Source organism: Kogia breviceps, chromosome 5 (genome assembly GCF_026419965.1).
Source record: "Kogia breviceps isolate mKogBre1 chromosome 5, mKogBre1 haplotype 1, whole genome shotgun sequence".
Lineage (NCBI taxonomy): Eukaryota > Metazoa > Chordata > Mammalia > Artiodactyla > Physeteridae > Kogia > Kogia breviceps.
This window is the reverse complement of record NC_081314.1, coordinates 124,854,691-124,869,946: the sequence shown is the minus strand read 5'-3', so window position 1 is coordinate 124,869,946 and position 15,256 is coordinate 124,854,691. Positions and strand designations below refer to the sequence as shown.

General features: G+C 34.4%; 1 protein-coding gene across 2 annotated transcripts in view; it reads left to right on the top strand.

The window, feature by feature from the left end:
• TMPRSS15 (transmembrane serine protease 15) overlaps nucleotides 1–15,256 on the top strand; it is a 148,886-nt gene that overhangs the window by 87,822 nt on the left and 45,808 nt on the right. For both annotated transcript variants that reach the window (XM_059063874.1, XM_059063873.2), the window contains 2 exons: nucleotides 9,522–9,632; nucleotides 10,975–11,104. In XM_059063874.1, coding sequence (XP_058919857.1) covers nucleotides 9,522–9,632; nucleotides 10,975–11,104 — 241 coding nt within the window. The remainder of the gene's footprint in view (nucleotides 1–9,521; nucleotides 9,633–10,974; nucleotides 11,105–15,256) is intronic.

Here is a 15,256-nt window from a genome sequence, read left to right as displayed (position 1 = left end):
ATATATAAAAATCAGAAATTAACTTAGAGGAGAAGTAAATCACTGCCTTGGAAAATATTAATCAAGACAATTTTCAGACTACTATTATAAATTGTCACTATTCTATCCCTATGGCCACCTTTGGGCAGAGGAATTTCTTGTTGAAACTCTACCACAACCAGATTATTATTTCTGACTTGATCAGAGGTTTTTGTTAATGGTGTGCACTGCACAGTTTATTTTGCACACCTATTCAAACACTCTGACACCAAAATACCACATTGTCACAAAAAGGCAGCACAAAAGCATGATCAAGTAAGCAAAAACAATAGGTAAAGACATGGAAAAATGTGGGAGTCTGTGATGGGCAAACAGGAAAAAGACCAACCCACAAGTTGAAAATAATAGAACCAGTTAAAACTAACACTGAAAGGTGTAATGAGAAAAAACGATATACTTTCTAGATCTGATTAAAGTGACTGAAAAATCATGAAATCTTATTGCTCTCTGTAAAAATTTATAAGCAGAAATCAGTGTTGTAACATTTCCTGTTTAAATTTTTTAATTTCAAGAGGCAAATTTTTCAGCAAATTTTTTAAGGAGAATAAACAGAATCATTTTTCAAAGATGTTGAAAATCAGTTCAGCTTTATATTTTAGTCATTTTATGGTGAATATTTAAAAACAGCAGAGTGACATTTCTAAATTTTTGAGAAGAAACTTCTGCAATAAAAAATGTATAGACATCAATATCACTTGTATTTGAATGCAATAGAATTAAGTGCTCAGTTCTATAAAGTATTTTTAAATAGAGCAAGAAAATACAGAATAGTTATTCTCTTGGAGGGGAGGGCCTCCCAATTTTTTTCCAAGGATGTCATGGAAGGAACTTTTGAGAAATACTATATATTTTTAAAATTTATTATAATTATATTTATTTATTTGTTATTACAATAAAATTTATTTTTCAACATTTATTTCTAGTAAGTATAAAAACACAAAATAAACTAAGAACTTGTAGCACATTATATTAACTGCAACCCTAATTAATTATTAGCTGTTTAATATTGTCCCATATCTATTCACCAAATTAAAATTAACTGCAAACATAAACTTGTTTTTTTACTTTCTTTTTTTACTGAAGTATAGTTGATTTATTATACTGTGTTAGCTTCAGGTGTACAGCACAGCAATTCAGTTATATATTATATATATATATTTTTTTTCTTTTCAGATTATTTTGCCTTATAGGTTATTACAAAATATTGAGTATAGTTCCCTGTGCTATACAGTAGGTCCTTGTTGGTTATCTATATATTTTACATATAGTAGTGTGTATATGTTAATCCCAACCTCCTAATTTATCCCTCCCCCCAACCGCCTTCCCCCTTTGGTAAACATAAGTTTGCTTTCTATGTCTGTGAGTCTCTTTCTGTTTTGTAAATAATTTCATTTGTATCATTTCTTAATTTTTTAAAAAATTTATTGGAGTAAGGTTGATTTACAATGTTCTGTTAGTTACATAGAAAATTCTAAAATTGCTACCAGAAAACTACTGGAGCTCATGGAGGAATTTGGTAAAGTTGCAGGATACAAAATTAACACACAGAAATCCTTTGCATTCCTATACATTAACAACAAAAGATCAGAAAGAGAAGTTAAGAAAACAATCCCATTCATCATCGCACCACAAAGAATAAACTTATGTATCATGTTTTTAGATTCCACATATAAGCGATATCAAATGATATTGGTCTTTGGCTGAGAAGTACAATATTTTTAAAGAAATGAAGATGGATAGTAAAACCAACTGAACTAATGAGTTAAGAAACTAATAGCTCTAACCAATAAGGGAGTGAATTTATTTACAAATCCAAACAACTGAAATAATTATTGAGCATTCCACCATCTGCAAAAGTGAAAGCATCTTGAAATGAAATTTTAGAGAAATAGTAGGTCTTTAAAGCCATATTTTAAATTGTAAGGGAAAAGGGAGGAAAGAAGTGGAAAGAGAATAGGTTGGGAAAAGGCAGCAACATCTCTTCTATTCAAAATATTACAAATACTAGCTTTTATTAGAATCTTATAATAAGATACATTAGGATTTTGAAAAATAGTACAAGAAATTTCCCTTCAAGATAAAAGCCAAAAGAACATAATCTATGGCTTCCAACAAAAAATAGATTGGAGATTTATGGCATAGGTGTTGCTTATATTTGTTTGCCCTTTCACTACATTTCAGTTACTATGATTATGTTATTTAGGTAATAAATCATTTAGAGAAAATTCCCTCAATTGAAGCTAAAATGGAGTCTTCCATGACCATCACTGTGTGCTCAATATGCCGGGAATGTGGTTTCACATCCCTCTTGGCCACAGGACAGATGCTGCTGGAGAGTAGAAAATGGAGGGATTGAGTCATCAGCAGCACAATCTTCTCCCAGAGAGATTTTTACACCAAAAGGCTGAAAAGCAATTACAGAAACAGGGAATTGGCAGTGGCAGATAATCACGCTGGTAATGGAAAGAGAGATTAGGCACACATATCTGTTTATATTGGTGCTCTGCTTTGCTGGTCATTTTAGGAAAAAGAGATCAAAGGAATATCATAAATTTGCAGCATGTATGTGCTTCATTTATCTTCTGAGATATTTTAGGGCCACCTTCCAAAGCATTCAGTTGATGAATAAAACAATTGTATAACATATTTTTGTATCTCCTTTCTTTATCTTAGTTTTCACATTTTATTTACATTAAACTGGAGTATATGAAATATAGATTTATTAAGATCACTCTCCTCTGAATGTCCCTTCATTGCTCTTTTCTGAATATCAGAATCTTAATTTGGACTTCAATAGTGCTTATCTGGCAACTGTGTAAGTGGCAGCTGATTACATTTAGTGGTTTGGAGCCCTCCCCAGATTGTGTGGCATGTGCCTCAGAGATCAATTCAGTTCCATTAAAACCAAGCATATGTTGACTAAATGAGGCAGGGCTACTGGAGACTTCATAAAAAGGAGATGGGAAATTCAGTTCTTAGCAATATTTTTTTTTTCCTCATTCACTATGGGCATAAAATTATCAGAAATAAGACATCAGAGGCCACAGAGAGTTAAACTTTTGGATTAAAGACTTCTTAATGAAGCCGAACTGTTACATGTTGCAAAGAATCAGAATTCAGTTCATGCCCGTAAAGGGAAATTTTGAAAGAGTTTATTTACACTTCTCCTCAGAATTTGTCATTCTTTTCAGTTCAGCAGCAATAGATTGTTTTGCTCCATACAGCATTTTTTCATCCAATGTATTCATCTTATAGAAATAGTTTAATTTTTCTATGTTCATATGGTATAACCCTAACAGCTTTGGCTAGAGCACAAAAATGAATTACAATTTTCAGATATTTATACATGTTTTCATTCATATTTTTATTCAGATATTTAAATTTTCATTCAATGGATACATGTTTTCCAATTAAATATAGCCTGGCTATACTAGTAAAAGAGTGAAATTATTAATAAATTATCTACTATTAAATTATTGATATTGAAAACTCATTTTTACATAATGATTTTAACAAACTATGAAAACAAAGTAATGGGATAATATAAAAATAACTAGCTATGACTAATATTCTATAAGTATATTATGATATTTCATTATGGGTACATAATTAGGCCATCAGGTTTTAAAATAAATATAATATATATTAAGTATACATTTAAAATAGAATATATAAATTCAAAAACATATATACCTAGCTTTAAGTATTCCTGTTTGCTAACTGAAAATTAACACTAGAAAGATTAAAATATAAATTCAGTTAAAACATTAATGCTTGCCTGTAGAGTAAGTAGCTCTCTTTGCCCATTTATCATCTCACTAACTTGGTTTAAAAATATGTGTTTGTGAAATAATTGATAATTACATTTACAAGAACTTCCCTAATAGTATTATACTTGATATATGTAACCTACTCTTATTGGATAAAGATTTACAGAAACAACCAGCCCAGTCATGCCTTCCTTAAAGTATTTTTTATTAAAGTAACCTAAATTTGGATTGAAAAAATATAGACTTCATCAAAGTTTAAAATAACCTATACAAATAGCTCCAATTATTGTTGTGAGATACGCAGAAGAAAGGATTATGTGTGATTTCTTGCATTATCTGGAGGGGAAAGTCGCACAACCAGAACATAGAAGTAAGAATAGTAACTTAAAAATATCAATGAAAAGGACTATTTCTAAATGTTACTATCAATACTTTGCTGTCAATGATAAAATTTATTCTGCATTCAATGTATTCATATTGGTATACTAAATGCATTTAATTTTTAAAAAATTTACTCTCATGATATACCTAAGACATAAGTAGTATTTATCCTATTTGACAGTAAAGGAAACTGAGTTTCTGAAAGACTAATTTATTTGCCCAGGGTCAAAAATAAATAAAAAGGAAGTAGCTAGTATGGTACTGCCACAAAAACAGAAATATAGATCAATGGAACAGGATAGAAAGCCCAGAGATAAACCCACGTACATATGGTCACCTTATTTTTGATAAAGGAGGCAAGAATATACAATGGAGAAAAGACAGCCTCTTCAATAAGTGGTGCTGGGAAAACTGGACAGCTACATGTAAAAGAATGAAATTAGAACACTCCCTGACACCATACACAAAAACAAACTCAAAATGGATTAAAGACCTAAATGTAAGGCCAGACACTATAAAACTCTTAGAGGAAAACATAGGCAGAACACTCTATGACATAAATCACAGCAAGATCCTTTTTGACCCACCTCCTAGAGAAATGGAAATAAAAACAAAAATAAAGAAATGGGACCTAATGAAACTCAAAAGCTTTTGCACAGCAAAGGAAACCGTAAACAAGATGAAAAGACAACCCTCAGAATGGGAGAAGATATTTGCAAATGAAGCAACTGACAAAGGATTAATCTCCAAAATATACAAGCAGCTCATGCAGCTCAATATCAAAAAAAGAAACAACCCAATCCAAAAATGGGCAAAAGACCTAAATAGACATTTCTCCAAAGAAGATATACAGATTGCTAACAAACACATGAAAGAATGCTCAACATCATTAATCACTAGAGAAATGCAAATCAAAACTACAATGAGCTATCACCTCACACAGTCAGAATGGCCATCATCAAAAAATATACAAACAATAACTGCTGGAGAGGGTGTGGAGAAAAGGGAACCCTCTTGCACTGTTGGTGGGAATGTAAATTGATACAGCCACTATGGAGAACAGTATGGAAGTTCCTTAAAAAACTAAAAATAGAACGACCATACGACCCAGCAATCTTACTACTGGGCATATACCCTGAGAAAACCATAATTCAAAAAGAGTCATGTACCATAATGTTCATTGCAACTCTATTTACAATAGCCAGGACATGGAAGCAACCTAAGTGTCCATCGACAGATGAATGGATAAAGAAGATGTGGCACATATACACAATGGAATATTACTCAGCCATAAAAAGAAACAAAATTGAATTACTTGTAGTGAGGTGGATCGACCTAGAGTCTGTCATACACAGTGAAATAAGGCAAAAAGAGAGAAACAAATACCGTATGCTAACACATATATATGGAATCTAAAAAAAAAAAGTCATGAAGAACCTAGGGGCAGGATGGGAATAAAGACACAGACCTACTAGAGAAAGGACTTGAGGACACAGGGAGGGGGAAGGGTAAGCTGGGACAAAGTGAGAGAGTGGCATGGACATATATACACTACCAAATGTAAAACCAATAGCTAGTGGGAAGCAGCCACATAGCACAGGGAGATCAGCTTGGTGCTCTGTGACCACCCAGAGGGGTGGGATAGAGAGGGTGGAAGGGAGGGAGATGCAAGAGGGAAGAGATATGGGGCTATATCTATATGTATAGCTGATTCACCTTGTTATAAAGCAGAAACTAACACACCATTGTAAAGCAATTATACTCCAATAAAGATGTTAAAAAAAAAAAGGAAATGGCTAAGCTGCAGATCAAACCAGTCATATGATTCCAGAGCTTATGTTTTAACCACCACTCAAATAGTAAATTTTATCTTCATAATTCATAGAATCAATTTTTATTTCAAATCAATAGTTACCATCAGCCAATCAACTGCCTAATTTTTAAATGTTTTTTTTTGAAATCATACTTTTAAAGATTTCTTTGTATTGCATCAACTCTATTACTAAGGTTCATACTGATTTTTGAGGCATATCACTCATTTAATATAAATTAATTCACTTAACGTTTAACAAATATCTACTGATTTCCTACTTTGTTCCAGTCATTTTGTCAAGTCCTAAGCATATAAAATGAAGAAACAAGGCATAAGGTTATTACAGATAGTACATTGTACATTCAATTTAAAGAACAGACTCGATGAGAATATAAACAGATAAAACTTTATTTTTCTCTACTTACTTTATTTCAAATCTCTCTTTTTATTCTGGGATATTTGAGGCAGATCTCTTCATTTTTCCAGTTATTTTAGGTATGCAGTTTTCTTAACTGGGTAATTAAACCTCACTTTTAGGTATTAAAATGTACAGTCAAATACAACATCAAAACTTTAATATCATCTAAGTCACAGCTCTTTTTTTTTAATCTCCCAACTCAGGCACAAATCTTGACCCAATAACTTAAAGTAGAAGAAGGTGGAAATATTGTTTTTAACATATTTCCCATTTTCTTTCCCTTCCATCTTCCCATAGCTCCAGTGTTGGAAGAGAGGCAGAAAAGGATAATCTTCCACCACTGTAGTTTTCTTTCAGCTAACAGTAGCTCCTGGACAAATGCTAACTCTTTTGTAGAACAGAGTTGTGGGTTCTTTGGTGTGTTCCTCTCCCCCCTCCCCAGGACCACTGCACAGTAGGCATGGGTAGTACACTACTTACCCTTGTGATATCTTATAACCCTGCTTTGCTCCTAATCCCCACCAGCTAGGCTTCATTCCCGCACTTATTTGTGCTGGAGCCAGCTTGTCCTGACAGGAACCTGTCACTCAATTATCTTTCCCAGTGTACATGTGGCCAAAAGGAAACTCACGCACTGCCCTGCACATGGAGAAAATGCAGGTTTTTTCTACTGCCACCCTCTCTCTTACACCTAACTATCATCAAGGAAAGTTCCAGCCAAATGTCTGGCTTCTAAATTCATTACACAGGAAGTGAATACTAATCTTTATTTATATAGCTACCTACCCACAAAATTTAGGACACTAAAGTTACCATCTCCCATGACATTTTTCACTATACTTCAGTTTAGTCTGGTATTTTTCAAAAAGTGTATCATGAAATCAATTTATTGAGTTTTCGCCAGCATTCTATGCTATGGAGCAAAATGGATGGAATGGGACGGAATAGAATAGGATAGGATAGGATAGGATAGGATAGGATAGGATAGGATAGAATAGAATAGAATAGAATAGAATAGAATAGAATAGAATAGAATAGAATAGAATAGAATAGAGTAGGGTAGGGTAGGGTGGGGTGGGGTGGGGTGGGGTGGGGTGGGGTGGGGTGGGGTGGGGTGGGGTGGGGTGGGGTGGGGTGGGATGGGATGGGATGGGATGGGATGGGATGGGATGGAATAGAATAGAATAGAATAGAATAGAATAGAATAGAATAGAATAGAATAGAATAGAATAGAATAGAATAGAATAGAATAGAAGTAACAGAACAAAGTAAGAGTAAATTTTAATTTAGTTACATGCACACACACTCACACACACACATATACACATTGGGGTGTGCCCTAGAGTATGATTTAAAATATGTATTTTTACTGTGGTCCCAGCTGAAAAAAGCATCTGAAAGTCCCTGCACTAGTCCCGTGTAAGCACTAGCCCTTATGACTCTGCAGTGTAATAAACTTTCAGCTGGGGAGTGAGATGGCCTCTCTTCTTTAAGGCAACCCAGTATGAATTGGTTCTCTTGGGGCATCCTTCACTTGGTTTGCTGGATGGCAACTTCCTCCCATCTTGCACATGAAAACACTCTTCCTTAAGACCCTTAGTTAGTCTTTTTCTAGAAAAATACTCAAATCCTCTTTTTCATAGCTGGAAGTAGGTGATAGCTAGAAATTTATAGTCGCTGGACTAGTTTTGGTAATTTTGAAAGTATTAGTATGGCTACATTTAGTACCTCTCTTTAGAACATAACAGTATTTGCCAATGCTCACAGATTTGGGGCTACAACCTAGACTCTAAAGCCACAGAAATTATTCCTTTCAGGTGTCATTACATTTGGTCATCATAAATTGAGAAGGTCTCTATGGAGACCAGTACCATTTGTTTCTGAAACCATTTTAACATGAATCATGTATCTATGAAAGTACAGTATAGTAGTCAATGATTAATATTCACTAATAGCTTTTAAAATACAGGTTTCCCTGTTCCTTTTGTTTTTCAAGTGCTTTTTCTTCCCCATTATTATTGTGCATGCACCACTAGGGGAAGAAACTGCAAGCTTCTCCATACCCAACTACTATTTCCTTTCTCAGAGGGTCCAAATCCCGTGTGGCCCCAACAGAGATCCTAATATCAGGATATAGCTACCCCTCCCAAGTCATAATCAGAAAACAACTTGAGGAAAGCAAACCCCTCTTTTCCAGTGAGATGAAGACTCTCCCAGGGAAAAATTCCTTAAGATTTAAACAAACATTTACAGGAAACACAGTTCTCACTCCTTTTAAACAATGAGTATTTCAAGTAGACATCTTTCTGCACAATTCAAATTCTGGAAAAAACTACCGGATCTACCCCGGTAGTTCCTTCCTTGTCCAGCCTCTTCATTTTCCTTCTGTTTCTTTATGTCCAAGCACATTCCCATGACTCCAACCCTGCTTTTCTTGTTTGGCTCTCCATTCCTACCTCCCTTCAAATTACTATTATTGCAGGTCCCATTTCTTTAGATGACTTTTTCCCGTCTCATCACGTTTCAATCAAGCTCACTGCTCCCAGCCTGGTCCAACTTTGATCCCACCAAAAGGCCCCTTCCACATCATTTCTGTATAAGAAAGGTTTGGAGGTATCATTTGGATGGTAAAACCAAGAGATCTCTCTATGCTCGTGCAACATGCCAGTGGCTGTTACTTGTATTGGGTTGGCCAAAAAGTTTGTTCGGGTTTTTCCATAACCTCTTATGAACGAACTTTTTGGCCAGCCCAATATGTTCATTTGGGTTGGAAGAATTTGAGACTCACAGAGATGGTGTGGGAGAGGTATATCCAAAACCTCTCAGCCATCTCTTGGAACTGCCCTGCCCTCTGCTGAAAAGGAGATGCTTCAGGTTTTATACACACTCTCCTTAAGCCATGCCTCTGGCTTTGACAGAACTAGTGCAGAAACATTCTGAGCAGAAAGCGTGTAGTCATAGTCAATATCAAAGCCAGCTTTAACTATGCACTGTGGCAAATAACAGGATGTTTAAAAAGGCAGCAATGGGATGGGTACTCTAGAACTGTCTATTTGTCATTTCTTTTTCCTATACAATACATATTTTTTTTTCCCCATAGAGCCCTGCAAGGAAGACAATTTTCAGTGTAAGAATGGGGAGTGTATCCCGCTGGTGAATCTCTGTGACAGTTTTCCACACTGCAAGGATGGCTCAGATGAAGCACATTGTGGTACGTTTTATTTTTAGGAAAATACTTTTTATCAGCTTAACCTCTACATTTGGATTCTACAGATGTGAAAGGAAGATTATGACTTGATTTATTAGGACATATTTTGGTACTCTGAGGTTATGATCGCCCGGTGATTTCAGCACCGCTGTCACCATTCTGGTTAGAACAAAAGCTAACATGCAAACTCTTGTTTCTGTTTGTTTGTTTAAACTTGACTACATGTAATAACTTTAAGTCTAGGACAACCCATCTTCAGGTTAAAAACATAAAATACCACAGAGAGACAACAGCCCACACCAGGCACTCTAGCATCACTCTTATTAACTATTATACTCTGTATATTGCCTACACACAGAGGCACCCTCAAGCTCATTTATAACTGTCGCTCTTAGACTTGTTCCTTCACATGCTTGATTCTTCAGTATCTACTAATTCTCCTGCCTGCGACTCCTGTCCAGCCCCACTCCAGATCTCTATCACATTAGGAGTAATGGCTACTTTTACTCTGTCTTACTTTTATTTCAGAGCACATACTTAATGCTATTTGTGGTGTGCCATGCACTGTAACTAAGTGCTGAAAAACGATCTTAACGTAATTAGAATTAACTCTATTTCAGTCATGAGAAAGCTGAGGTTTGCAGGAGTTGAGGGGCTGCCAAAGATCACACACCTAGCAAGGGCTAGAGCTGTGTTTCCAGCCTAAGTCTATCTAATTCTAAAGTCCATGCTGTTATTCTTTTTATAATAGGGGAAAAATGTAAACATAACATTCACTTATAGAATTACAATATGGTGTCTGTGGGTAAAACTATCATGGGTGATATTTTATCTGTTTGATAAACTAGCTTAGCTTAACCCAATCCCCACTTAGCCACTAATGGCCTTAACACTCTATCCAAAATGGTTGTAAAATGGAGGGGAAGATGACGGAAACCAAACAGCAAAAGAATAAGGGCAAAGAAAATAGCTTCTGCAGAAAGAAGTAGGAAAAAAAATGCTTACGGTTATTCCTGAACTTGAGTTTTCCTTCTTTTAGAGAACACATTTGTAAGATATTCTCTTCAAAAAGCTTTATTTTCTATTTATTTGCTGTATTGGTATGCAGTGAACTTGCATAGCGCTGCCCTTTCTCTTTTTATAGTCATATGAAAGAGCAAAATTAAGTCTACCAAATTTATCTTTTTCAACTTAAGACTTCCAGCATACTGTTACGAAAAATTACATACTATCAATCTCTAAACTCTAAATGTTAAGAACATTGAATGTTTAGTTTATAGAATCCATCATTTTCTTTTATCAACTTAGGTCACAAATGACCCTATGTATGATCTAATCTCTTTAGTGCGTCTCTTCAATGGCACGACAAACCGTGGTTTGGTGCAGTTCAGAATCCAGAGCATATGGCACGTAGCTTGTGCTGAGAACTGGACAACCCAGATTTCAGATGATGTTTGTCAGCTGCTGGGACTAGGGTAAGTAAGTCTACCCAGCTCTCTCTCAAATTATTCTCAAGCTTTTTTATGGGTTTCAAATTGGGTTTATTACGAGATTTAAACTTTATGGAAGTTATGAATTTAGAAAATATACATGATCAAAAGGAAGAAAATAAAAATCTTGCCTAACCCCATTCTCAAACAACAACCACAGTTAATAACCTTTTTATAAATATTACATAAATGTAAGTATATAGAAATAGTATATTACAAAATCATACAAAATACCATATTATGCTCTGTCTTGGAGCCTACTTACACATGAACATTTTTCATGTCATTAAAAATTTTCTGTAGATTATTATTTTTAAGAAAAGGAAATATTCCATTTCATGCTATATTATAATTATAATGTATGTAACTAATCACAAGGGTAACGCAGAGAACACGCTTTTGCTGTATCTTTGTGACATGTTCATAATAGTTCTTTCAGAAGATTTGTGTCAGTATAATTATTGTGAGAGAGAATATGCAAAATTACAAGACTTAGTTCAAGTGACAATTCCGTATTAATGATTCACCAAAACTTTACTTTACATCCCAGTTTAATATCATAATATATTACATCAAATATATAAGTTCACCATATTCATTTTTTACCTTCCCATCAGTCTCAAAAGTGATGAGGTGAAAAATGGTGGGTGATAAGTAGTAATAATTTACTTCATTTAAGCCGTATAATCTGTCAACTCCAATTCACCATTCTGATCCTTTGGTATTCATGATTTGAGAGATTTAACCATATTGGGTCACATATGGTTATTTATCACTCATAGCACTATATTATTTACCAGGTTGGCCTGTAAATTAAGAAGTCTATAAATGTAAAACCCATGTCTATTTTATCCATTATTGCATTGCTAATATCTAGACTTATCCTTGTTTCAAAATACAGGTGCTAAAAAATATTTGTTGAAGCAATAAATTATTCTCTATATATAAGTATATATGTAAATATAAATATTTCTAGCTAAATAAATGTATGCCAGAAATATACATTTGTTGCCAGTTATAAATCATTATAATTTCCTTTCGGCCTTGAACTGGAGAATTGTTTTCTAATTTATTTTAGAAGATTACACAAAGTTACAAAGGAAAATAATTTAAGTCCACATCCACCTATACTCCCAGCATTTCCAAGTTATCTCAGCTATTTCTAGTTCATCAAAATCAAAGGTAATTGATTGCTTTCCTCTTAAGGGGCCCTTCTTTCTGATTAATAATTCATAGAGTCATCATGCTATACACAGATGTTTGAAATTTATTTCAAAATGTTTATTTTTTAACCCAAAACATATTTTCCACTAGAAATAATGTTAGTGCAGTGTTTAATTTCTAGTAGACTTGGAGAGTTATATTGATTACCAGTGCCAAGAATAGCACCTAACCACCACATAGAGATATTTTACAATAGGAAAATGTGTTGAGGTCCCAGTCAGAGTGTCAGAAATGCTCTATAACTTCTTGGATACTAGAAGTTGGATAACTACTAGTTGGATTGAAAGCTTTCAGCTCCCTTTACCTCCCAAAATGCTGTTGCTTCAGAATGGGAACTCCCCAACTCCAAGTCTCATGCAAGTGATGTCATCCTCATCAGGAAGGCAGTTCCTATCAAATTCAAATGGAGGAAGTGAGTTTTACCATCCATCATGTAAATAATCATCAATTTGGTTTATGTGTATTATTTGGAAACCTTGCAACTTATATATATTTATCCCTTTTATTATACATTATAGTTTGTGTTCTAACAAAAACCCTTTTAACCTGGGGCGCTTTGAGACATAAAGAGTCTTGGAGGAGAGGAGGTTAGGGGAAATAATGTTTTTTGATGAAGAATCAACAAAACACTGAAACGGACAATTGTTTATCCCCACTTCAAGTAAAGCACTGGATAAGTGGTGCTGACTCCAGGTTCCTACTTTAGTGTTGATTTTAGTTCAATAACAAGTTCATACAGGTGAGGCCCTAGGAAGTCCTTTGCTTCCACTATTAAACTTGCCAGTAATGCTGAGGAGCTATTTTATAGACTCAGAAACTTAGTAAAATTTAGGCTGAGGAGATGGGTAACTTGATCTTGTGTCCACAATTGATGAATCCAAATGCCCTGGATGATTGGACTTTTACTACACAGGAACTTGAGTTCCAATTCATCACCTAAGCATCACTATATGCTTATAAACACAGGTGTTCTTTCCACTGTGGTTTGTGAATCTTAGCTGAATTGTTTCCTCGAGGATAGATCGGGGTTAAGATGAATCGTTTACAAAGATCAAAGTGATTGATATCTTCTTTGGCAGAAATATTTTGAATGCATTTGAATAAAATTTGTTGGGTGATTATATAATGCTGATTCCTTCAGTTGCATGAGAAAACATATTGGAAAGGAAACATTTATCTTTATTATTTTTTAATAGTTGCTAATATAAATATATTATTTTATTTACTCCCAGATTGGAAATCTAAGCATTGGTAATGATATTGTGCCTGGTCTTCAGATGAATGAGACATAGTTTTTGCTTTAAATGCTTATGTGGTGGAGATAGACACATAAATCAGCTGATTCACTTTGTTATAAAGCAGAAACTAACACACCATTGTAAAGCAATTATACTCCAATAAAGATGTTTAAAAAAAAAGAATTACAACATAATGTGATAAATACAATGTGCTATAGGAGAACCTATACTCAATTTGGGCATGTCAGGGAAGGCTTTCTAGAAAATGGCCTGAGCTGTGTGGATGCCAGCCAATTCTATACAACTATCTATTTACATGTTTTTCCCCCCAACCAGATTTTACTCTCTAGTTCACTGACCTCATTTCTAATGACTCACAGTCCTTCCAGATGGAGACAGGGACAAAAAACTAGATTTTTTTAGTGTGTGAAAAGCGAGTAGTTCATCCCACTCTTGGATACAATATTTTTCGTGAAGGTCAGGTGCTTGTTTTCTTCAGAAATGAGTCAGGTAATCTCTGCAAAGACTTTAATCTTTGGGCCTGCACTTATTAAATAGTCTCCATAGTGCTCTAGTAATTGAAAGAAAGATAGAGCCTTAATGAGAATTTGTCTAGAGTGGTGCACAGTAATGAAAGAAAACTTGGTGAGTTTAAAATGATGTGTTTGGTACAGTGGGAAGTAATTTAGGAGTCAATTTATTAAAAAGGCACTGTAGTCTCTCAAGATTATTTATTCAGATAGGGTACAAAATGCAATTCCCCACAGATTCTAGTAAATCATATGAGGCAGATTTCATCAGCCTTTCCTTTTCTAAATGAAACATTTTCATTCCCTGACATTGATAGCTGCATAAGTAAAAAGTACTTTGAATAACATTTTCATGTCTCTGATCAAAGTATGAAAGAAAACATTTTATACTGATGCAAGAATAAATGTTAAGGAAACTTAGAGCAGTGATTTTTTAAATGGTATTTCCTAGGAAAGCACACTACCCTGTTACTAACCCAGTAAATGAACTATGCAGTTGTTTTGCCCTGCTAAGCGATTAAAAACGAGAAGTCATCAGGTTTGTACACCTCTACAAAATTCAGGAAATACTAATGTTTTAAAAATAGAGTTAGTTATATGTATCCCCATGAGGCAGCCCTCTGAGGATCTGGTGTTAATTTTTAAATCGCATAATAGTCCTGGCTAGATACCTTCAGTTCAAATATCAAAAACATCAAGTTGAGCCTCTCATTCTGAAACCCCAAACAAGAAACAGAATTACTTCAATGTTCTTCCATTTCAGAGGTGTTTCAAAAATTTATGGGGGGTGGTGAGGGGTAAAATTTTTTTAAGTTAACCTGCCAAATAAATAGAGCATGATAATTTAATTTCCTGTGTAAGCACTATAGCAAATTTGTATTCACAATTTAGCACTAAAAATAGGTTCCTGGAAAACTGAAAATAGAACCTGTGTTTCCTATTAGTTTAAGAAATTGGTAGAAAAATAATGCTCCTCTTCGTGACTATATTTTCTGTCAGTGTCCCCAAATTTTCAACTATGTGGGAAAAAGCCTTAACATAAAACAACAACAAAGATTATATACAGGAATTAATAGAAAAAATATAACTACTACATTCAACTTTAAATGATTTCTCTTTATTTGCTAACTTGACACAAAAATAAT